The sequence below is a fragment of the Protopterus annectens genome, chromosome 3.part0, assembly GCF_019279795.1.
Source record: "Protopterus annectens isolate FY-2018-M chromosome 3.part0, PAN1.0, whole genome shotgun sequence".
NCBI lineage: Eukaryota > Metazoa > Chordata > Ceratodontiformes > Protopteridae > Protopterus > Protopterus annectens.
Window position 1 is genome coordinate 1,907,093,063 of NC_056731.1, and position 25,107 is coordinate 1,907,118,169.

A 25,107-nucleotide genomic window follows, 5' to 3' on the forward strand; every position below is an offset into this window, starting at 1 on the left:
TTTGTTTTACTGCACTGAATGATTCAACATAGGAGTTTGTGTGATTCTCAGTAACTTTTACAGGGCACATTTTGCAGGTGCAGATTACGCAGGTTGTTAAACTAGAGTGAGCCAGAAAAAGTGCATATGTAATGCCGGGCATTTTAGAGCATTTTATCTTTTTCAGTGAAGTTACTAAATGTAAAGCAGATGCCAGGAAGAGTTTTCTTATGAGATATTCTTCCAGAACCACTTTTTATCATAACACAAATTCACAACTTCCAATGGACTGCAAATGTCTGTGCCAGTATTGTGTCTCTAGTTTTCTGTAACATAAAAAAGTGGATTCAGGAAATATTATAGGTTTCTGTTACCTTATGTATCTTCAGCAGAAAGTTTTTCACTTATATGTCTGCACGTGCTTTTGTGAAAATGCAAATCAAATGTACTACTAAAGCTCTGCAGAGAAAATCAGCTACTGAAGGTGCAACAGGTTACAAGGTGACTGGAAATCATGCTTCAGCTATTTGAACAGGCTAGACCAGTGTTTCTATTTTCCATTAATAACATCTCAAAATAATTTAACAACTTTAATTAAGCTGCTTAGTGCTGCCAGTATGAAGATGTGATGCAGATAAAACCTGCTACCCATTGCTATCACACTGCATCGTTCCACTTCCTTTACTTAAATGAGCATCACTGCTTACAAAACAAGAAAATCTTACTGCTGAGGACTTTATTCATAATGCATTTATTAAAGAAATATCATCAGTCTGTATTACTGTTGATTATAACTCCACAGTTCGTGAACACTGCATTCCTAGCTTACTCCATCACTGAGCTTTCACAGTTACTTTTAGCACAGCAATGTGATAATCAGAAGTGCACACAGCTGTCACATGCTGTCTTTTAGAAGCTTCTAGCAGTATAACATTAACTGAGCTGGTGCATCTGGAGAAATTATTGCATAGACAAGCTTGGGGAGAGTAATCTAAGTGTTAAATTCCTGAAATATCAGCATAGCTAATTAGTCATGCAGATGAATACAAAGCTTGATATTTCCTTCCACATTTGTATTTCAGCTGGATGAAAAATCTCTATAGCTATAAAATGTAAACCAGCTCTGTTATATATTGAGATTTCCTCTAACTCACTCAACATGAGCTACAGTATAATCCATCAATAACTGTGCTTCTTTATAGATATACCATTGTTTGCTTAGGTGTTACATTGTCATGTGGATCATGGATTTGATGCTTTTGACAACTATCTGTGCATTACAAACTGGATACTTACAAATTAGTTTGTATATCAGTCATCCATAAATAGTAATAGCTGTCTGTGCTTATCTACTATACTACAGAGTATAATAACATCACTGTATGTACTCAAGATGAGGCATAATATATAGTAACTATCTGAGCATCAGTATGCTGAAACACCTCAACCAGAATCTTAGAGCTGAACGTACAATGTTTTCTAATAACAAAGCTCAACATTACATCTGCTACAGCATTACTCCACCTTGCTCCCAACCACCACAGAATAAATCTATTGAGTCACACTTCATTTAATGGAACAGAATTAAAATAATACTTAAATTCAAAATCTGCATGTTTCATGTCATTTGTAATACACGTTATTCAGCTAAGGGGAATTCTGTTAATAAGTAAGTACTAAGCAATCAGTCTATAAACCATTAAAAGCCTAGCAAATAGCTTTTATTCAAAAGTTTCCTTCAGCCTCAAGGAGTGCAATGCAAGACAGCTCAGGGAAGAATTTGAGGCTGTACATCCAATTATTCAGGTTTACTTTGAAACTGAAAAGGATGTTTCTCGGCTTCATGTGTAGTGAAAATGTATTCCATAAGTGTGGGGGGGGGGAATGAATCTATCATGCCAGTGTCTTATTTATCCATTAATGAAAGTTTAGTTCCTTAATCAAGCATTTGAGGGACCACTTGTTCTGTGAAGGAATGGAATATCAAAGAGAATTTGATCCTTCATGGCTTGAAAGGCCAGACACAGATCCTCACTGGAGAGTATAAAAAAGTGAGCACAGAGACAGGGCCAATCTGTCCTAATAACTAAGATTTTTGGGACCACTGAACTTTTTAGTTAGGAACCTCTGAAGTTTAAGTTTAGTGATATATTTAGAAAAAATACATGCTGAAAAGGGTATTATATTCAATAATGAGTCTGATGAAATAAAACTTAATGGAAATTAAGACTTCCTTGAATCTAGAAGAGATGCCATTCAAAATTATATCAGCCAGATAGAAGGCTCTCTGAACTACTGTGGAGACATGATGGTCAAAAGATACAGATTTAACAACAAGAATGCATAGGTCTTTCATGACAGTGTGTGATTGGAGGGGCTCTGTCACCTACATGGTATGTGAAATGTTGTTGTGTCTTTCGGCTTTTCCCGGTTAGGGGTTGCCACAGCAGAACTCCGATCCGCTAATGATTGGCAGTAGATTTTTACATGCCAAGTTGCCAGCCCTGAAGCACAACCTTCAACGAAGGTACGCCCATTCACGCATGTCTCCACACAGAAGACGCTTTAGCTGAGAATCGAACAGGACAACGTCTATATAGTATGTAAAATATTTTATTTAAAAAAACAGCAAATGTTTGTTCCACAGATTCTGATGAAGTCTGATATAACTTGTACACAGACAGACTTTCTTAATCTTAATAAAAGATATGTTTTCTTGGATTATCTGATGCACCTCATCTTGTCAGTGAAAATGTTTTATTTACCAAAATTAATAATACTATATTTTCCCATTTAATTTGAGACCATTATCCTTGCACCACTTGTTAACATGGTCTAACCCACACTGCATCAATTGTAAGTCAATGGAGGAATGAACTCCCAGTTTACAATAATCTGCAAATTTATATAGCCATAAGCCAGTAGTGTTGGCCTGAAGGCCTAAAAAAATAGATGTCAAATAAGACAGGGTCCAACACTGAGCCCTCTGGTTAATGTTTAATCATGTGACACAGGTGTAACCTCCTAAGAGCTTTATGCTGTTTCTTTGAACAGAAGTGGACATATTACATGTAACAGCTCTATCTAAACTCCTGCCTGCTTCATTAGTAAGCATGACTAAATGCTAGATTTTCTACTAAATATGTATACAGAGGTCCCCATAGTCTTACGTTTTACCCTCATGGCTTCTGCTTTGTTTACTTGCAGAAGATTTGGAACCCGTCCCTGAACTTGTTACATCCTTAAGTAATTATCCGCAGGCCAAAGGTTTGTTCTTTGAATACTTTAATTCCATGATATGCATGATATCTAGGACCAAGGCAGCATGTTTTCTCCAATTTACATACATTTATGAGTTTACAATCTAATTTCCAGAATATTAGTGAGGATCTGAGTTAGTAGCAGGGACCTCAAGTGCGAATTTTCCCAAGGAATTTCTGATGAGTGGAGTAATGCACATGGTTACTGGCTCGATGACTAGACATATCTGGAAAGGATAGCCTGTGATTCTGTACTGTCTTGTAAAGTAGGTATATTGTAATGCTTGGTTTCAATGGAAAATGACAATTTAGCAAGTGCATATAATTTTGTACCTGATAAAACCAGAAGAGGACAGAACATTGTTGTGGAACATTTTCAGATGGCTCTGGAGAATGGAGAGTTGGTGGTACGCAAGTGGTGGGAAAGACAGAACTAAGAAAAATATTCATGTAGAATGAAAGTTCCAGATGTATAATACTGATTTGGAGGACTAGGGCAATGCAAAAAAAATAATTTTACTGACAAGGCACAAGATGCCAAAATGCATACATTATTAGCTATTTTGCAAGAGCAGACCAGAGGGAAATAATGAGCAACTGTTTTATTATCACAGTAAAGTAAAAAGAGACTCAAAATATATGTATGTAATTTAAGGAATGGGTAGTGGAAATTATTTGAGAGTCATTACAGAAGATAGAAATTTCTTCAGAAGTATAGCTAGTGAGTGGAATAAAATGAAAGTGGACTTAAAATAGGGCAGAAATAAAAGAAAATATATGGTTAAGAAGTAACAGAAATTGCTTAGAGGGGCTGATGAGGTTCATAGGTTCATAGGTTTATACTAGGCTATCTGCCCTAAGGCATTTATAAGCCTAGCCCAAATTTTTGTGGCTTACGCCACCCCTTATATGAAAAAATACTGTGCCCATTAGTTTGTTGTGCCTCTGTCCAGCAGTGACACAGAGATGATTCCCGGGATAAACCTACGATCTCCCATCCACAGGTCAAGATTTCTCTTGAACAGAGCCAGCGAGGTGCTCTGCCTCACATGGATCGGGATTTTATTCCACAGCATAGGGAGTCTCTGAGTGATAAATCTATCCCTCCAGCACGTCCTATTTATATCCGTGCTAAGGTTTAAGTCGCTTGCTCTAGTGGTTTTGGTGGATTTGGATTTTTTGAGGTGGAGCATGTCCATTAATTCCGGGTTGGACATGGCCTTGTATGTCAGGCACATGTCACCTCTGAGCAGACGGTATGCAACTGAATAGAGCTGGAGTTTCTTCAATCTGGCAGCATATGACAGATTTTGGAGTCCCTTTATCCTTTTGGTGAGGAACTTTTGGGGTCTCTCCAATTGCTGCAGATGTCGGGTGAGATACATCCCGAATGGGGCATTGTACTCGATCATTGGTCTGATAAGTGAAGAGTACAGGGGAACAATGACCTCACTATATCTGGATGTGAATCCCTTCATGATCAGGTGGGCAATGTAGAAGGTCTTTCTAACCACTTTAGCAATGTGAGTGTCAAAAGAAAGGCCACTGTCAACCTGGGTCCCCAGGTCCCTGATAACCTCTTCTGTGCTTAGTGGATTGCCACCTATATGGTAGCTTGGGGTTACCTTGTTTTTCCCAAAGGGTATGACTATACATTTTTTGGCGTTTAACTTCAGGCCATGGCTCTAGCACCAGCTATCTGTTTCCGTGAGTCCCTTCTGAAGGATATCCGCGTCCGATGCACTTTCCACTATGGCGCCCAGTTTGCAGTCATCTGCAAACTTTGTCAGCCAAAGTCCTCCCATGTTGGCCTGTACTTCTGAGAAGTAGATGCCGAACAATAGGGGGCCAAGGACCGAGCCCTGTGGGACACCACTTGTGACCGGCTTGGAGTCTGACATAGCGCTAGCAACTCTAACCCTGTGGGTTCTGTCCTTAAGCCAGTTTGCAACCCATCTTGTGACATATGGGTTTACATTTAAGCTGGTAAGTTTTTCTACAATACCTGAGTGGGGTATTTTGTCGAAGGCCTTTGAGGTTAAAGCATTGCAGAATATGAGGTTAAAGCATTGCAGAATAAGGGGAACCTTACAGAACAAGAAGAGTCACAACTGCAGAATACTAAAGAGAAAATAAGGGGGTATCTAGATAATATGCATGACCTCAAAAAGATTGCTGTTATGCAATTGTCATTATCAAAAACACAAAACATGAAAACTTTTAGAACAGTGACTTAGGCAACAGAAAGTAAAAAAGGCTGTTGCCAAACTTAGGGAGCCTATAAAAAGAAAAATAACCAGAGATCCTGTAGCAGTATTAGAGATATTTCAGAAATTTTATGAAAATTTGTACAAAACAGAGAAATATGGAAATCAAGAAAGAGCACACATGTAAATATTTATGGAAGACTTAAGTATGCCAAGTTTAGAGGTAGATGAGGCCCAACAATTAATAGTTAAGATAGGAGGAAATGACATTAAAAAATTGACATTCAGTCTGTAGAAAATTCTCCAGAAATAGATGGTATTCCTATGGAAGTTTAGAAGCTTAGAGACAAGAAAGTAATAAAGCTCTGGAAGGTTTTCTTCAATAGTATTTTAAAAGAAGGGGAAACACCACCATCCTAGAAGAAAGCTGTGGTGGCTGTAATACCCAAAGATGGTAAAGACCCTCCAGACCCAGCTTCATATAGGCCCATTTAATTTTTAAGCCATGATTATAAAGTATTTAGATCTATAATTGCTAAAAGAATGGCGAAGGTGTTGCCAAAATTGCTGGATATAGATCAATGTGGTTTTGTGGAGGGAAGGCAAACATTTGACAATATTAATTTATTTAACATTTGTTGACCAGGAAAGCCTGACTAGGAACAGAGCCTATTTTCAGCAGAGGCCCAGGGAGAAATGTTCCAGGCGCATGCCTTGGGAATGTGGGAGGAAACCAACCAAGTGCAGGGAGGACATGCAGACTCCACATAGAAGGCACCCCAGCCGAGAATCGAACCGGAGAACCTCTTGCTGTGAGGTGACAACATTAACTGCTGCATCACTGCACCACCCTACCTGAGGAAATAGAACAGTAATGATGCAGAGGGAAGCAGAATGTAAGGAAATACTGCTGTTGGTGGTGGTGTCAATACAGAGAAAGCATTCAACAGAGTAAGCTGGGATTTTATGAGTAGGGCAATGGAAGCATTTGTATTCCTTGATATAATGATAAGGTTAATTAGGAGGATATATGAGGGATCAGAGGCAAAAAAATAAAGTGGGAGGGTTCCTCTTTGGCAAACTGTGACTGAACCAAGCAGAGGTGTCTTCTTCCTTCTTTGTTATTTGCTTTATATTTGGAGCAATTGGCAAAGAATATAAGGGACTCAGAAATTCAAGGATATAATGAGTATGGTAATCAAGAAAACTTGGTTTTATTTGCAAATGATATAATTTTGTACCTGATAAAACCAGAAGAGGACAGAACATTGTTGTGGAACATTTTCAGACAGTTTCAAGTCTTTTCAAGATATAAAAGTAATGGAGACTGTTATAACTGTAAATTATGCATCAACACATGAATCAGTCCAGAAATATCAGTATTTATGGAGACATGATAAAATAAAGTATTTAGGAGTATGGATTAAAAAGGATTCTGTTATGGCAGCTAAGGATATATGGAAAGAGACTAAACAAAAGATATTTCAAAAACTGACAAACCGGAAGCAATTGTTTATGGATATGGATATCAAAATATAAGCAGGGAAAATGTTTTTTAATCCATTTGGTATTTATGTATCTGCAATATTTCTCAATGTACTCATAAACTAAAGTAGGATGTTTAATTCAATTGTATTATTCACTTTATATCTATGTGGAGCTTTTCTCCCCATGCCTCCACTGAAAAAGGACTTGTATCCAGATGGACCTTCCAGGGAAACAAATGTAAAATAAATAAATAAATATACAGGTCAGACATATTTGTATCAACCAGATGAGAAGTTGTGGACAATAATAAAGACCTGAAGGAATTTATCTGGGAAGGGAAGTGGAATAAGTTGATCCTTCCAGCAGAATGAGGTGCTTTAGAATTACCTGATCTGAAGGGTTGTTTTAGAGCTACATAGTTAAGGCTCATATTCATAACACAAACACAAAGCTATAATTTGACGTAGAAAGGAATGATGATGAAATGGGGGAAATTCAAGAAATAAGGAGAAAGTGACATTTTGGATGCAGATCCTTAAGGAGAATAACAACAACCACGTAGAATATTATATTCATCAAGTAGTAGAAAATATTCTAAGAACTAAGCCAACACAAGAATGGAGCAAGGAGGTTTTGCTGATATGGATGACTACAATTACGGGTACAGAGAATAGGCAAGAGTGGGCTAGAATTTATTGGGGAAATGGGCAAATGAACCAAGGTATTGAAAGAAAATAACTAGAGAGGGAAGGTAATAGAAAGGGAAGAGGTCAAGAAGACATTTGGACTGCAGGTTAGAGACTGCCTTCCCTGTTAGGGATTGATAAAGTAAAGATAAAGGGATAGGGCAATCCTACATGAAAGACCTGCTCTGGTAGAGTCATTAGTTGAATCTAAAACATAGTCTATTGTTAAAAAATGGTTAATTAATTGAGCATGTATAATATTGCACATCAACTATATGAATCAATCAGATGGGGTTAGAAAGGATTGGAAAGAGAGATTGGAAAAGCATTTCACAAGAAAACAATGGGAGGACATATGTATGGCTCCCAAGTATGCAACAAAGTCTAAAAGATTTAGGATTTTTGCTTGGAAGTGTTTGCATGGGTATTTTTATAACCCCAGGCAGAATGTTTTTTAAAAAATTCCTCCAATAGATTGCAGATGTTGGAGGTGTGACTGAGATGAAAAAAGTAACTGGGAACATATGTTATGTGAGTGTAATGAGTTGACAGACTTCAAAAATTCCCTACAGAATATTCTGTCAGAAATACTGGGTGACAAAATTGGTTATAAGTAAGAAAATTATTTTTTGAGCTGGGAAACAAGATTTGAATAGTCTAGACATAGTAAAGCTTTGCTAAGTTTAATTCTGGTTGCTGCCAGAAAAATCAATTAGTAGAAAATGGAAATCAAAGTCTAAACTAAATGTATTTGTAGTAGTAAATATTGTTACAGACATGAAAGAACCAGAAGTGAGAGCTTTTGAAAAGGGTAGAAGCAAATTACATAGAAAATGGAAACTGCGGGAATGATACATGCAGAATAATGTTTTGGAGGAGGAGTGAGATTTAAGGGAAAAAATACATATGTGGTGTATAATGTTTGTCACTAGGAATATAATAATATGCTTTGTTTTCTTTTATATAAATGTATGTTTGCCTATGTCTTAGGTGATAATTTAATAAAGGTGTTAAAAATATGGGGATGTAGAGGTTCTGAAGTAGACCCTTCAAAGGCCTGCTAAAGATATTCTGCAAAACCTTTTGGGAAAAAGATCCAGCCATTCATTTTCTACATTGCTTATCCTGTTGAACATTGTTTTGGTAGGAAGCAGGCAGACCAGGTTTTTCATATGTCTAGCAGTGGTCTCTTGCTCATTATGTTATCCTAGGTATTTTAGGATGAACTGAGAGTGACATCCCTCTACTGTGTCCTGGCTCTGCCATGAGTTGTCTTCCAAGTGGACCATGTCTAGCACACCTCCAGTGGTAGCAGTCATGGGACATCTTCACTAGGTGACCAAATCACCTCAACGGACTTATTTCAAATTAGAGTATCAGTGACTGTGACTTATTTCAAATTAGAGTATCAGTGACTGTGCTCAGAAAGGTTATTCGATTGCTGAGCTCCTCACTGTACCTTGGAGACTGAGCCGAGCTACTCTGTGAATTAACTGCTTTTCTGTCACCTTTGTAAAGTTATGAATTTACTGATGCCATCAAGTGACCAATACTCGTCTCACTGACCACCACCAGAATGCATATATTCTCCTCCGATACATGCTATATGTGTGACTGAAAAAGGTCTGGGGATTTTCTGTATAGGATGGGATGGTTACACCCAGATTTTGTGTTTTATCCCACAATAAACCTTTTATAAAATTAGTAAATGTATACTTACACCCAGAGTTTGTGTTTTATCCCACAATAAACCTTTTATAAAATTAGTAAATATATACTTATGCCTAAATATGGGTACAAAGCCAGATAAGACTTAATATGCTAGATGAATTTACTGAACATGTGTTCATAGTGTTAGGGAATTTAACTTTCTAATAAGTCTGTCAAACTCCAGTGCAATAATCTGAAAAAAAACATTTCTTTGCTCTGAAAACCTTCGATGTAAAACTTCAACTCACAATTGCTAATACCCCCCCCAGCCAGAATATTCACACTGCCCCAGTAGGAACTCTTCCTTTAGCAGAAAATAGAGGATCTACATCTTGTCATCACTGTAGCAATAATGTATTAAAATAACAGTGCTACCAACATATTCTTTAGACCAGTGTAGTGTAGCTAACCCTTGATGCCTTTGAGAGTCTTCACCCTAAGATATGTCAGTTTCTAGGATGTGTGTCTAAGAAAAATGAATTTTGAAATATTTTTTAGAGACAGTGCAACAATGTCTTGAAATAATACACAAGATTTACAAGCAACTCATTTGTAACACTGGGTGCCCTGAAAGTCTAACTTTGGGATGACTAGCAGGGGAGTTTAATCACATTGGCGATGGTTGGAATACTGAGATACAGGCCCTGTATATCCCATGGGCCTGCACTACAGGAAGTTTAAGATATTACACAGTGGAAGCTCTAGCTTGACTGGGTTTTGCTTGCAGTTTTTACCAAATGGTTTGTCTCTTTGATGCTTTTACCTTTGGTTTGGTGCTAGCTGGAATATTTTGCAGGCACTTTAATATTTATGGATATCAGGCTTGATTTTAAACTCTGTGTTTCTAAAGCATAGCCAAATAATCCAGTTATGCTGTACTGATGAAGTCACTAAGAAGGTCAAAATGTGAATGCTTACAGCTGGTAGGTATGGCTTTATTGACCTGAATGCACCCATAAAGACTTAAAAAGTAAAAATGTCATGGGCATTCTAATGCCATCTAGCTGAAATACTGTATGCTCTTAGGATTTAATTTGCACATATCCTATGGGGCTCCATTGCAGGAGGTTTAAGGTATTATTCAGTGAAAATTCCAGCCTGACTGTTTTTTTTTCTTGCAGTTTTTACCCTTCCCTAACTTTCCTTTTCTCCCCATTTCCACCCCATTTATATGATGAACTCGATTGGTACTTTGCAGTAGTACTCCACCTTGGGTTGGGTGCCACTGCATATGTGACAGTAATATGGCACTTCATTGCACGCATGTGGTCTGATAGCCTTGGGCATGCTTGGGCATGCTGCCTTTCGTTAGAGGTCTGACAATCAATTCTTGTGCACTTGGCAAGCATGGCTCTTCCACTGCACCTGCCTAATGCTACTACTTCCTTTCTTCCTATAGCACATTTACACTCATTTACTATGCAGTATTTTTTTTTGGACTAGCTAGGCTATGCAATCCCTGCTATACATTTGAGCAGCTATAGGCCATATCATACTACTGGCTGCTTGATATTTAGCACTGCACAGATACAAGTCTATTTTCTATGAAGACCAACCAATAAATCATTCTGTAGATCACAGGAGATTTACAACATAATGTACCTCAATAATAATGTTTTTTTACAGAGGATGTGCTATAGAGTTTTCAATGTGTCAGGCTTAGAAGACACACTTTTTCTTCCACAAATCTCAGCAAAACATTTTCACACATAGCATTGCTGTTATAGTGATGCAGTATGTTTCTGGCAGAAACATTAAACTGCGGTTCTAGTCTCTTGAGTTGGTGGTAGCTTATGTGGATGTAAAAGATCTCATGGCACCTTTTGAAAAAGAGGAGGGGTCCTTTATTTTATAAATTCATATTTACAAAATCATTGCAATGCACAGATTTACATATTTACAGATTTCAAAATCTTCCTTACTTTACAACACTTCCTTCTTTTTCTATGGAAACCCATGCTTTTTTCCACAACCACTATTTAACTTTTCATATTATATTTGGAATTACCTACTTTCCATTAAACATGATTTCATTCATTCCATGCAATCCATAATATACCTTCTTATTGATATTATATACAGCTTTTCTAGTATAAGCAATGTCTTTCTGCTTTTCCTGGTTAGGGGTCACCACAGCGGATCATCGGTCTGCAGATTGATTGACAGTGCTGTTTTTATAGTGTTGAGTTGCCAGCCTGGCATCCAACCCTCACAGAAGGCACACGCACCTACCTGCATGTCTTTAAATATTCACTTGACCACAGTGAGGATATGCAGAGTCCGCACAGAAGATGCTCCAGCCGATAATCAAACTGGAGAACCTCTTGCTGTGAGGCAACAATGCTAACCCCTATACCACCACAGCCGAAGCATACAGCTTTTCTATTATAATTTTCATAAAATCCATATTCTATCATGTGCATATTGATTTGTTTATAGTCTTGTATCTCTTCTATTATTTTTTCTTCTATTATTTTTGCCCATTATATCTTCACTCTCTTGCAATCTAAAAAAATATGTTCAACTGTTTCCAATTCCCCACAAAAATAACAAATTCTTTAATTTATTTTCTAATAAGGCATATTTCCTTTTACCAGTAATTTTTTGATTTGTAGTCTTCACAAAAAATTCTGACATTCAACATATTTTATATCTTTAGTTCCTTTCCTTTACAGCCTTTATTTTTTCTTCTGTTAAATGGGTCTACAAATTCACAAAATAACTCTGTATCATTATAGTTTTTATAGCATATTTATTTATAATCTTCTGACTCATCTATTTTCAACTTCCACATTCTTATGTTTTTACACATTCATTTCTTGATCTGTCCACACTCTCATCCTTTTAGTTCTTAATTAAGTCTGCACTGTAGTGGCAGAACAGGTAGCTTACATCCTTCTAGGTTGGGAACTGCTGATTGAGGGCTCAGTGTCTGTTATTCTAAAAGTGTATTAATTCTGGTTTAAGCACTTGGGCTTTCAGGCCAGTTATTTTACATTAAGAGGGTTCGTGGTCTGCACTCTTGTGGGAGGAGAGGCTGGACTCTGCCCTTCTGAGCTGGGAATTTCTGGTTAAAGGCTTATCGTGCATGCATATCTGAACTACTTCTTACTGAAGTTGGTGCGCCTTGTTTGCTGTGGCATAGACTGGATTCGGGCCTGCTGGATCTAACTTTGTTTGTGTAACTTGAGCACTAATCCAGGCATTCTCTAAAGTATTCAGTTGTATTTATTACTGCTTGGTAGTAACTTGATTAAAGTGTAGCTATCATTCTAAGTCTTTTGGATTAAGCACTTGGGCTTCAGACCAGTTGTTTTACATTAGGAAGGTTTGTGGCATGCACTGTAGTGGCAGGACAGGTAGCTTTCATCCTTCTAAGTTGGGAACTGCTGATTGAGAGCCCAGTGTCTGTTATTCTTAAAGTGTATTAGTTCTGGTTTAAGCACTTGGGCTTCAGACCAGTTATTTTACATTAAGAAGGTTTGTGGTCTGCACTCTTGTGGGAGAAGAGGCTGGACTCTGCCCTTCTGAGCGGGGAATTTCTGGCTAAAGGTTTATAGTGCCTGAATATTTGAACTGTATCTTACTGAAATTGGTACACCTTGTTTGCTGTAGCATAGACTAGATCCAGGCCTGCTGAATCTAGCTTTGTTTATATGCTTGTTGTTTGTTTGCTTGTTATTTCCCTGGAACGCTAATTCCACCTAATACGCGGCTTCTCAGGGCTTCTGTGGATCACTAGTGATATCTGCATTGCTTACTGTACTTATTTCCTTGTTTCACTTGAAAGAAAGTTACCGTTTGTCGTTTGTCGTTTTTGCATTTAAGTTACCTGTAACACATTGCACTTAAGTTACCTAGCACTTGCTCGCTAAAGCAATTATATAAGTCAGCACTAAAAATTAAAAGCACTACACCCTCACTCTCCACTGGCCCTTGTTTTCAATTATTAAGGAATTCCCAATATTATTCTAGCATGTCCAAAGGTCAGTTGTCAATCTCCTCTCCGGTCCAACTGGTGAATCTGGGAATCTTGAGGCAATGTTACAACTGCCTCATGTACACAGACAACCCTCTCCTCCTCCCAACAAATTCCAACACATGTGAGAGATGCAACCATATAGCCAAACTGGAGGCTAAGCTCTCTCAACTCAGTACTGGCATAACCAGTCAGGAGGAGAAGGAAACCACACTCACTACAATTCCAGTCTCACATAGACCTACCACGACAGCAAACCAAACACATAATCACACAAAAACATACTCAGAGGCTCTAAATAAAGATCTGCCTAAGCAGCAGAGACCTCCAAAGCAGACACCCAAGCAACCGCTACCCCAAAACAAAGCACGTGCAACACATATCTCACAAAGCCAGTGTGCCGAACAGTCACAGCCCTTAAGACTAAACAACACACCTGATACACTTGTAATAGGTGACTCTATCGTCAGGCACACTGACGTCCTGCTCACCAGGCTGAACAAGGAGAGGGTCACGGTGAGCAGCCTGTCGGGTGCTAGGATCCGCCACATAACACAAGCACTCAGGTCACTCCAAGGCAAGTACAAATATGACTCAGTCATTGTCCATGCTGGTGTGAATGACCTGAGACGTACCTCCCTGGACTACATGAAAAGAGACATAAAGGAGCTCTCTGAGCATGTAGCCCAGGCCGGTATGACCCTGTCCTTGAGTAGCACCTTACCCTCACCAAGAATGATGCCACAATATGAAGACAAGATGATCAATTTCAAAAATTGGCTTAAGTACTGGTGTCATTCAAAGGGGATCCAATGCCTGTCAGCTTGGGATGATATGCTCGACAAGCCACGATGCTTCGCTAGGGACAGCTTGCACCTGTCACCCCTGGGCTTTTGGATATTGGCAAAGGCTCTTGCTACCCCCATAGTGCCTTTTTTAGGCAAGGCTCAAAAGACAAACCCACCTCCATAGGTATCACAAGGGATAAGAAACTAAAAGTAATGCTACTCAACGCCAGAAGTCTAAACCTCAAGATGCACGCACTCGAAACTCTCCTTAGAATGGAGAACATCGATATCTGTGCAGTAACAGAAACCTGGTTCAGGGCTCCCGAGAGCACCCCAGCACTACCAGGTTATACCTCATACCATGCTTTTCGGCCCCAAAACCTGGACTGAACCACAAAAGGAGGGGGAGTATCGATATTCATCAAAGATACCCACACCTCCAGGTTGGTGGCAAAGCACGAAGCATCAGAGACTATCCATGTGCAACTAACAGCGGGTAAAACTGCCTTCCAGTTTATAGCCTGCTACAGACCACCCTCCCAAACCCAGGAACCCCACTCGGCCTTTCTGAGAACACTGGAAAATATGAAGGTCTCTCCAAACACCATTATATTGGGCAACTTCAACTACCCAAACATAGACTGGGAGCATTACTCTAGCTCCAACACCCTAGCCCAAAGGTTCCTAGAATTTATAAACTCAAATGCTATGGAACAACTTGTTACCACTCCCACAAGAGGGGAAAACATACTGGACCTGATCATCACCAACATGGGGACTCTATGCTTCAGACCAGAAGTGTATCCCTCACTGGTAAGATCAGACTATAAACTAATCTCACTGGATATTCACATCCCGACCCCACCCCCTGCCCAGAAAACCAAAGTGAAAAACTTCTCTAAAGCAAATTTCACACTCCTCAAAACCGAGGTGGAATCCTTCAAAGCCCCCGGGCCTGTGGAAAATACGGCCCAGACTGCAGAATCCTTTATAAACGCATTCTATGAACACCTTCAGGAATGCATGGATCATGTGATCCCGAATAAAACCAAGACCCAATCCTCCAAAGGCAGACGTCCTTTCTGGTGGACCCCAGCCATAAACAAACTATACAATAGAAGGAGGAAGCTACTAAATGATAGAGCAAAATCCCAAAAAGGGAAGGCATCACTGATCAGTATTACCAAAAAACTACGGGCACTCATAAAATTGTCTAAGGCCAGCTTTGAGAGAAAAATTGCACAGGACACTAAGGATAATCACAAGGCTTTCTTTAGTTATGTTAGGAACCTGGGTGGTAATTCCCAGAAATGCTCAGAATTAGTCCAAAATGACAAAAAATACACTGAACCCACAGACATTGCCAACATCCTAGCTGACAGGTTCAGCGCAAACAACTCCGGCCGACCCGACCAAAAGGGCAAATATCTATCCCAGCAGAGTGCTGCCCCCCTGTCATCTCAGGTGCTCAGGTAAGTGCCGCCCTCTCCAAAGCAAAAAACACAGCATCAATGGGACCAGACGGTGTCCCGGCTGCATCCTACATGAACTCCAAGAAGAGCTAAACCCAAACATAAAACTACTGTTCAATCTCAGCCTTACTACAGGATATGTGCCCAAAGAGTGGCGTACAGCAACAGTGGTCCCTCTCCATAAAGGTGGTGCCTCAACGGATCCTGGAAACTATCGCCCAAAAGCCTAACTAGCTTGGTCTGCAAAGCTATGGAAAGGATCATCATGGACCTCATAAATAAAGATATTGGGGACCTACAGACACTGGATCCTACCCAGTTCAGCTTTGTTAAGGGCAGATCCTGCCTCTTAAACCTGGTTGATTTCTTTGAAACAGTCACCAAGGCCATTGACGAGCGGAAGGTGGTCCACACAGCCTACCTGGACCTCACAAAAGCCTTCGATACAATACCCCACTCGGGCATTATAGATAAGCTCACCAGCTTAAATATAAACCCCTATGTCACTAGATGGATTGCAAACTGGCTCAAGGACAGAACCCACATGGTTAGAATTGCTGGAGCCATGTCAGACTCCAAACCAGTTACAAGTGGTGTTCCACAAGGCTCAGTCCTGGGACCTCTCTTGTTCGGTATATATTTCTCGGAGGTACAGGCCAACACGGAAGGATTGTGGCTGACCAAGTTCGCAGATGACTGCAAACTGGGCGCCATAATCGACTCTCCAGCCGACACAAGCATCCTCCAAAATGACCTCATAGAAACAGACAACTGGTGCCAGAGCCATGGCCTCAAGCTAAATGCCAAAAAGTGTATAGTCATCCCCTTTGGCAAAAACAAAGTGCCCACAAATTACCACATAGGTGGTAATCCATTAAGTACAGAAGAAGTAATTAGGGACCTGGGGACCCAAGTTGATAGCAATCTCTCATTTGACAACCACGTGGCCAAAGTGGTTAGAAAAACATTTTATATAGCCCACCTAATCATGAAGGGATTCACATCTAGATCAGGGGAGGTCATCGTGCCTCTTTACTCATCCCTGATCAGGCCCATAATTGAGTACAATGCCCCTTTTGGGATGTACCTTACCAGACACCTGCAGCAACTGGAAAGACCCCAAAAGTACCTCACCAAGAGGATCAAAGGGCTCAAACAGATGCCATATGCTGCCCGGTTAAAGAAAGTCCAGCTCTACTCAGTGGCATACCGCCTGTTCAGAGGCGATCTGTGCCTGACGTATAAAGCCATGTCCAACCCGGAATTAATGGACATGCTGCACCTCAGAAAATCCAAATCCCATTGAGCTACGCGCTCGAGAGACTTGAACCTCAGCACTGAAATAAATAGGACATGCTGGAGGGACAGATTCATAACCCAGAGGCTCCCTTCATTCTGGAATAAAATCCCAGTCCAGGTTAGGCAGAGTCCCTCATTGACTCTCTTCAAGAGGAATCTTGATGAGTGGATGGGAGATCGTAGGTTTACCTCGGGTATCACTTCTGTGTCACTGTTAGACAGAGGCACAGTATACTAACCTCGAAAAAGGGCATAGCAAAATAAATTTAAAATGGGTGGTGAAAGCCAAACCCATTCTGGCTAGGCTTATAAATGCCCTAGGGCAGATAGCCTAGTATGAACCTATGAACCTATGAACCTATGAATAAAGTCCATTCTCTTTCATATTTCTTCTTCAAAATTCTCACTTACAAATTATCTTTTCCTTTAATCCACCTCAACACCTTATATACATTTAAAGAAGCCCCATAAAATACAGGATTTAATAAACTCTACCACCTTCTTCCTTATTCAAATATAATACCCCTCTTTTAACAGGACTCAACTTGGATCCCCACATAAATCTGAACACCACCTCAGTAAATTGCTTTTCCATATCTTTTGGTAGCACACACACGCACATATATATATATATATATATATATATATATATATATATATATATATATATATACACAACATACCAATCTTTCCCATCCAAATGGAATTTATCAAATGTACTTTTTTCCTTAAGGAAAGTTTATATCTGTTCCACATACTGCTAATTCATTTTAAGTCTCTTAAGTTTTTCCCATTGTTCCTTAATTATATTTGAACTACCAGATTTTATTCCCAAGACCAAAATTTCCTTCACATCAAACTGTATTCCTTCTATCTGCCCAGTAGACCCCAAACCTTTACTTTTGTCTCTGTTTTAACATCATTCTCAACTTACTCAACCCAGAGTTCACATATAAAATAGCCCCTTCATCTTTTCACTATTCTTAGCCATAAGAATGATATCATCTGCATATGACATAATAACAGGATATGTAATATTACAATTCTTCACATGTACATTCTCTTGCATTTTCTCATTTTTTTTAATAACCAATTCATAACTAGTCCAAACAAAATATTATTCATAGAACATCCTTGCTTCAAACCTCTCTTCATTTCTATTTCTTCTCCTATCCAATCATTAACTAATAAATCTTATTTTACTATTAGTATATCATGATTTGCATACTTACTGAATTTTTATGCTGAAATTGTAACATTTCATTAGTTTCCATAATATATCATGATCTATAATGCCAAATGCTTTATTTATATCTCCAACCACTATTTTCACTGTATTCCCTCTTGTTCAAATATCATCTACTGTTTCCCTAAAAAAAAACATTAATAATTCCTGACATCCTTCACCCTTAACCCCATATACATTTTCTTCCAATATCTTTCTCATTTTGCATTCTAGTCCTTTCTGCAAATGTTTCATAAAAAAATCTTATAATCAGTATTGTTCAGAAGTACAGGTCTCCAATTATTTATATCATGTTTCTCCCCTTTTTTCCATATAAAACTGATAATTCCTCTACATAATTGTGTATAGCAAATTTCTTTCTTCACCCATTCATTAAATGCCTGTATCAATATTTCCTTTTGCCCATGCTCCATACTCTTATACATCAAATATTCTATACCATCCTGTTCTACTGCCAAATGTAAATTTAGATTATTAATCATGCTTTCTAAATTCTATAGCATAATTGTTTTTTCAATTTCTGTATTTATTTCCTGTTTAAACTGTTTAATCTCCCAATCTGTTTCCAGTTCAGACTGCCACTTTCTTACCATTTCTGTGACATGCTGTACTACAATGTTCATTATCTTTCCTTGTCCTGTGTCAATGAATCCCTCTTTATTTTTCATCTCCGTCATAATTTCACTAGCTTGTTTTATCACCTTTCTTAAATATGGTAACACTACTTCCTTTTTATCCTGCAAAAATATTTTTGCTTATATAGCAGCTCATTTATTCTTTCTTGATTTCTGTTATATATTTCTGCTGCTTGTGTATAATAAACTGTATCATTTCTTTCTAAAACATCTAACATATTTGTATGCATGTCTTTTTGCTCCTCTTTCTGTTTTTACCATGTCTTAAACTCCCATTGTAAGTATATCTTTCTATATTTCAGTTTAATCACCATCCACCATTCTGACTAATTAATATAGAATTCCCTCATAGTCACATGTTCCTTCTAGAACTGTAATATAATATCTTTTCCTTTCTTATGTCATACCTTTTTGCGTATCCTTTTGATTCCTTTTCCTATTTTTATTTGTTCTGTATTTTCATCTGTCTTAATCCAGATTGCTAAATGGTCTGAAAAAACTTTTTTTTTGTTATAGTTATACTATAGATACCAAAAAATAATCAATCTCTGCTCTAATATTACCTGTCCTATAAGTATATCTGTTTGTATTCCCTAAAACTAATCTCCCACACTTCATAATCTCTCTCATTATTTTGTCTTATATTTCTTATATTGCAATTAAAGTCACCTGTCAATATCATATCCATTTTCACTGTTACATAATTATTTCCTGAAACAGTTTTTCCTCTTTCTTTAAATAAAACAGGAGCATAGAGTGCTATAAGTCTATAAACTCTATGATCCAGTCTGAAATCTAATACTGTTATTCTATCTAATCTGACTAAGAAGTAATTCAGTATTATCACTTTATTAGTGTATAAAATTGCTACACACGAACAGGTCTCTACTCCCAAATTCCATATTGTATGTCCTTTCCATAATGTTTCGGTTTGTTCTTATTCTTCCCTTGTCAAACAACTATCTACTGATATTATAACATTGACGACATTTATTACACCATTCAAATACTCCAATTCTTCTTGTTAAACTCTTCAAGTTATTAACACTAATTGCTAAAAATCTAAGATTATTTGACTCTCTTCTCCCAAGTGAAATAGTTTATTACCTATTTCTCTTCTTTTTTTCTTTTAAACTACTAGCTTGACATTTTCTTTTCCTCTTACCCTCTTTCCAGTAGAATTTTTCTTTTTCTACCACTTTCTATTTTGTATCTTCTTCATCATCATTATTGATATCACTGATATCAGTCATATTCACATGCTCCTTCTCCTGTTTTTGTTTCCATTATCTTTATATGTATTTAATGTAATATTTGCTGTATCTGCATTTTCTTTCTTTTGTTCTATATGTTGTGTCCATTTGTACCTCTAATTCTTGTTTTTCTTTACAATTCATCCACAAATGCCCCATTTGATTACATTTAAAACATTTCATCTCACATTTTTGCATTATGACCAAATTCTTCACATACATAGCATTTTTCTTTTCACAATTACTTATAAAATGTCCCTCTTTTCTACAAAAATATGCTTTCAGTTGTCTCCAGTACTTTACAAAGCTTCATCACATTCAGTATTGATCATACTTGGAATATGTACAATTTTATTATCATCAAATTTAATATAACATTACATACAGTCCCATCCCACAGTCTATAACCCTCTATTATCAAAAACTTTTGAAATGTTTTTGACTTCTTTACAAACATTCTTCAATAAATAGTCTTTTACAGTCTTTTTATGTCTCTCTTCTGAATTATATGTGTATTTTTTTGTGTTTCATAAGAAGTCTTTATATCAAATTTATTCCATGGATGAATATCTTTTCTCCTTTCAAATTCCCTGAAAAAGGTCTCTAATCCAGAATCAGTTTCACAAAATGTCACAACATGTTTCTTTTTTAATCAATATAAAAGCTCTTACCTCTTATGCCTTGATACCTAAATGTCCTGTTACTGTGTCCTAAATTTCATACTTGTCTATTTCTTTATCTTCTTTGTTTTGTATCCATACAACATACTTCTGTTTTCTGTAACGTCAGTCCTTATCCTTTCCTTTTCTTCTTCTTTCAGAACTGCAAGCACCTCTGCAAATGCCTTCTTCTTTATATCCTTCACTTCTTTTCTCTGGATTTTCCCCATAATTTCTCCCTATGACAATTATTTTCCTACCTCTGGTTCACTCTGTTCTGCCATGTCTATTAATAAATCATCCTGCAACTCTCCCAATTGAAGGGTTGTAATAACAATATCTTTATTATCCTGCATGTCTGCAGCAAACACATTTTGCTGAAATTCTATCTCAGAGTCCTGTGAGGGTTCATTTATCCTCATACTGCCATCTTCTGCTCCTCGATCAACAGGTTTAGCCTTTTCCTTCTCAGATACTGAAGACTCAGCTGCCTTTAACATGAAACCACTCTCACTATCCCTTTGTGAAAAATCAATGTCTTTCACTTTTTCCATCCTTCTCTTCTCCTCTGTGCAGCAATCATCCAAATGTCCCTCCACGCTTGAAGGCTCAATTGCCTTCATATTCATCAGCACAGAATCATTTTCTAGCAATCTGCAACTGCTAGCTCCTGTAACACTAGCTGTCCCCATACTTACTCTTGCTTCTCTAAGCCACCTACACACTTGGATCAGAAGCGAGAAACACCATGTCAAACTTGATCCAACTTATTCTTTCAGCAAGTATAGGAAGTTCCTCAATGGCATGGCCAAATTTTCCCTAGTAGTATAAATACTACCTCGGTTCTTTCCAGAAAAGAGGCTAATAACCTAGTGGGACTAACCCATTCAACAAAGGATAAATAAAAATAAAATTAAAACAAAAATAAAAATAAAACACACACCATTACGGTCTATATACTATGTGAAGGTCTTGGAATTTATGTGAGAGTTGCAGTGCACCAGGATTTTGAAATGTGTTACTTCATAATTAAAATATGAAGATAAGTTGGAACTCTGTAGTTACCTAAGACTAAATGACAGCAAACTACAAAACACCAGATGTTAAAGTTAAAGTATCACTCAGGTCGCAGGTATGAGCAATAATAGTTAAAAAATAACATGATTAGACAGTGGAGATGCCAGAATGCTTGTTGAGTAAACAGAACATATCATCTTAGAAGGTTTAAGAAGGTAACATTTTGCAGCTCATCATGTTCTCACTTTTTATAAACCATAATAAAACTGTCAATTAAAGCAGTATGCCAGTATTCATGCTCAAATTACAAAGAACATAGTACAGTCTTCCCCTAAACACTGCCATTGTAGTCTTCTACTGAAATCTAGAATGCACAGCTAAGTAGTAATTCACAGAAGCACATAGCACTTACAGGACAATGTGCTAAAAAGGTGTATGCAAGTGACTGTGCAGTGACAGGCAAATGAAAAAGGATAATCTATTGAGTGTACAACCACAAGGCATTCTATAACTATGTCAAGAATCTAAATGGCAATGCTCAGATCTGCTCTGAGCTACAACAGAATGGCATTAAATAAACTGATCCCAAGGTTATTGCCAATATCCTGGCAGATCGATTCAGTGCCAACCTCACCCCCTAAATCGCCCATCACAATACCAGAAGATTGACAAATTCCGGTAATAATGGCCACACAGGTAAAAAACGCACTCTCCAAAGCTAAGAATACAACATCCATGGGACCAGATGACATCCCGGGCTGTGTACTACATGAACTACAAAATGAACTGGCACCTCACCTAAGTGTCATGTTTAATCATAGCCTCACTTCAGGCTTTGTGCCCACTGAGTGGTGCACAGCTACAGTTATCCCACTCCACAAGAGGGGATCCACCTTGGATCCCGGGAACTACTGCCCCATCAGTCTGACAAGCCTGATCTGCAAGGCCATGGAATGTATTATCATATAACTTATAAACAAAGACATTGGCAACCTTCAAACACTGGACCCCACCCAGTCTGGGTTCATGACGGGCTGATCTTGTCTCCTGAACCTGACTGACTTCTTTGAATCAGTCTTCAGAGCTGTGGATCCACACAGCCTATCTGGACCTTGCCAAGGCCTTTGACACCACCCCCCACTCTGGAATCATAGATAAACTTACTAAGCTGGGCATTAATCCCTATGTCACTCGATGGGTTGCCAACTGGCTTACTGACAGAACCCACACTGTGAAAGTAGCTGACTCCAAATCCAGCTCCAGACAAGTGACAAGTGGAGTACCTCAGGGTTCAGTCCTGGGACCACGCTTGTTTGGCATCTACTTCTCTGAAGTACAGGCCAATACTAAGGGACTCTGGCTAACAAAGTTCGCAGATGACTGCAAACTGGGAGGCATTATTGAATCTCCAAATGATGTGGATACTCTACAAAAGGGCCTTACAGAAACAGATGCTTGGTGCCAGAGCCATGGGCTCAAACTCAATACCAAGAAATGTATAGTTATCCCCTTTGGGAAAAAATATGTACCCATGAATTACCACATAGGTGGCAGTACACTAAACACCAAAAGTGTGATAAGAGTCTTAGGGACACAGGTGGACAGTGGTCTCACCTTCAATAACCACATCGTCACAACAGTCAGGAAATCCTTCTATGTGGCACACCTCATCACTAAGGGCTTTTCATCCAGAAAAAAGGAGGTCATTGTCCCACTGTACTCATCCCTCATTAGACCCATTATAGAATACAACACCCCATTTGGTATGTACCTCTCAAGACACCTGCAACAACTGGAAAGGCCACAGAAATACCTCACTTAAAAGAATCACAGGCCTAAAGCAGATGCCCTATGCTGACCACCTTAAAAAACTCCAGCTATACTCTGTCGCATATCATCTACTCAGAGGCGATCTCTGCTTAACATACAATGCCATGTCAAACCCAGAGCTGTTGGACATGCTACACTTAAAGAAATCCCAATCTCTCAGAGCCACATGCTCCAGGGATCTAAACCTTGTCATCATAATAAACAAAACATGCTGGAGGGATAGGTTCCTGACCCAGAGACTCCCCAAACTCTGGAACAGACTGCCCATACATGTCAAGCAGAGCGCCTCTTTGGCCCTCTTCAAAAGAAACCTTGAAGATTGGATGGGAGAAAGGAAATTCACCCTGGGGATCACGTCAGTCACCCTACTAGACAGGGGTCCAGGGAAGTAAATAGTGTGGGAAGAAATAGCCAGGGAATTGTTATGGCTAGGCTAGTATAATCCCTAGAGCTGATAGCCTAGTACCAACCTATGAACCTATGAACCTATGAACATGCAAATGAGGATTGGGGGCAACATGTCATAATTCATAGTCCTCAGATGTACAGTGGCACAACTGCCTCCATCTGAGAATAAAGGCAAAAAGCACACCAAACATTGTAGCATTGCAGTAGTAAAAATGCTAGGAACATCTGTGGCTATTTTAGAGCAAAATTTACTTAGCTTGATTAGTTGGGATGAAGCCTGTGCACCAGCTTCATTCCAACAGAATGGAGGATAGCTACTGTCATCCCTCTACACAAAGGTAGAGCATCCACTAACCCAGGCAATTATAGGCCCATCAACCTAACTAGCCTGATCTGCAAGGCCATGTAACACATTATCATGAACCTTATAAGCAAGGACATTGGCAACTTCCAAACGCTTGATCCCACACAGTTTGGTTTTGACAAAGGGAGCTCATGCTTGTTAAACTTGTTTGCCTTCTTCAAAATAGTCACCAAAGCCATGGACGAGGGTAAGACGGTGCACACTGCCTTCCTTGACCTAGCCAAAGCCTTCAACACTATTCCCCACTCGGGCATAATTAATAAACTCTCCCAGCTAGGTATTAATCCGTATGTTACCAGATGGGTAGCTTACTGGCTTACTGACAGTACCCACTCAGTCAAAATAAGGGAAGCCACATCTAGTAGTAGACCCATAACAAGTGGCACACCCGAAGGATTGATCTTGGGGCATCTACTGTTTGGGATATACTTTTCTGAGGTGCAAGGCAAAACCAGTGGTCTGTGACTGACCAAGTTTGCAGAAGACTGCAAGCTGGGCACTGTCATAAATTCCAATAGTGATGTGAACATCCTCCAAGAGGATCTTACCCAAATTAATGACTGGTGCCAGAAGCATGGCCTCAAACTGAATGCCCAGAAATGTATCATTATCCCTTTTGGGGAAAATGGCTTCCCCACTAATTATCACATTAATAACAATGTACTAAGCATGCAATCAGTCGTGAGGGACTTGGGCACCCAAGTTGATAGCAACTTGACTTTTGATCACCACATTGCCTCCATTTTACGGAAGGCTTTCTACATAGTCCACCTCATAAGTAAGGGTATTTCATCCAAGAAGAAGGAGTCATAACATCCCTGTACTCC

The 25,107-nt window shown here is 38.7% G+C and overlaps 1 protein-coding gene across 1 annotated transcript in view; it reads right to left on the reverse strand.

Annotated features, from left to right (window-relative positions):
* LOC122797224 (prostatic spermine-binding protein-like) overlaps positions 1-20,891 on the reverse strand; it is a 171,392-nt gene extending 150,501 nt beyond the window's left edge. The window contains exon 1 of the mRNA XM_044066061.1: positions 20,771-20,891. Within this exon, the coding sequence (XP_043921996.1) occupies positions 20,771-20,891 (121 nt within the window). The remainder of the gene's footprint in view (positions 1-20,770) is intronic.
* Positions 20,892-25,107: the final 4,216 nt, after the last annotated feature.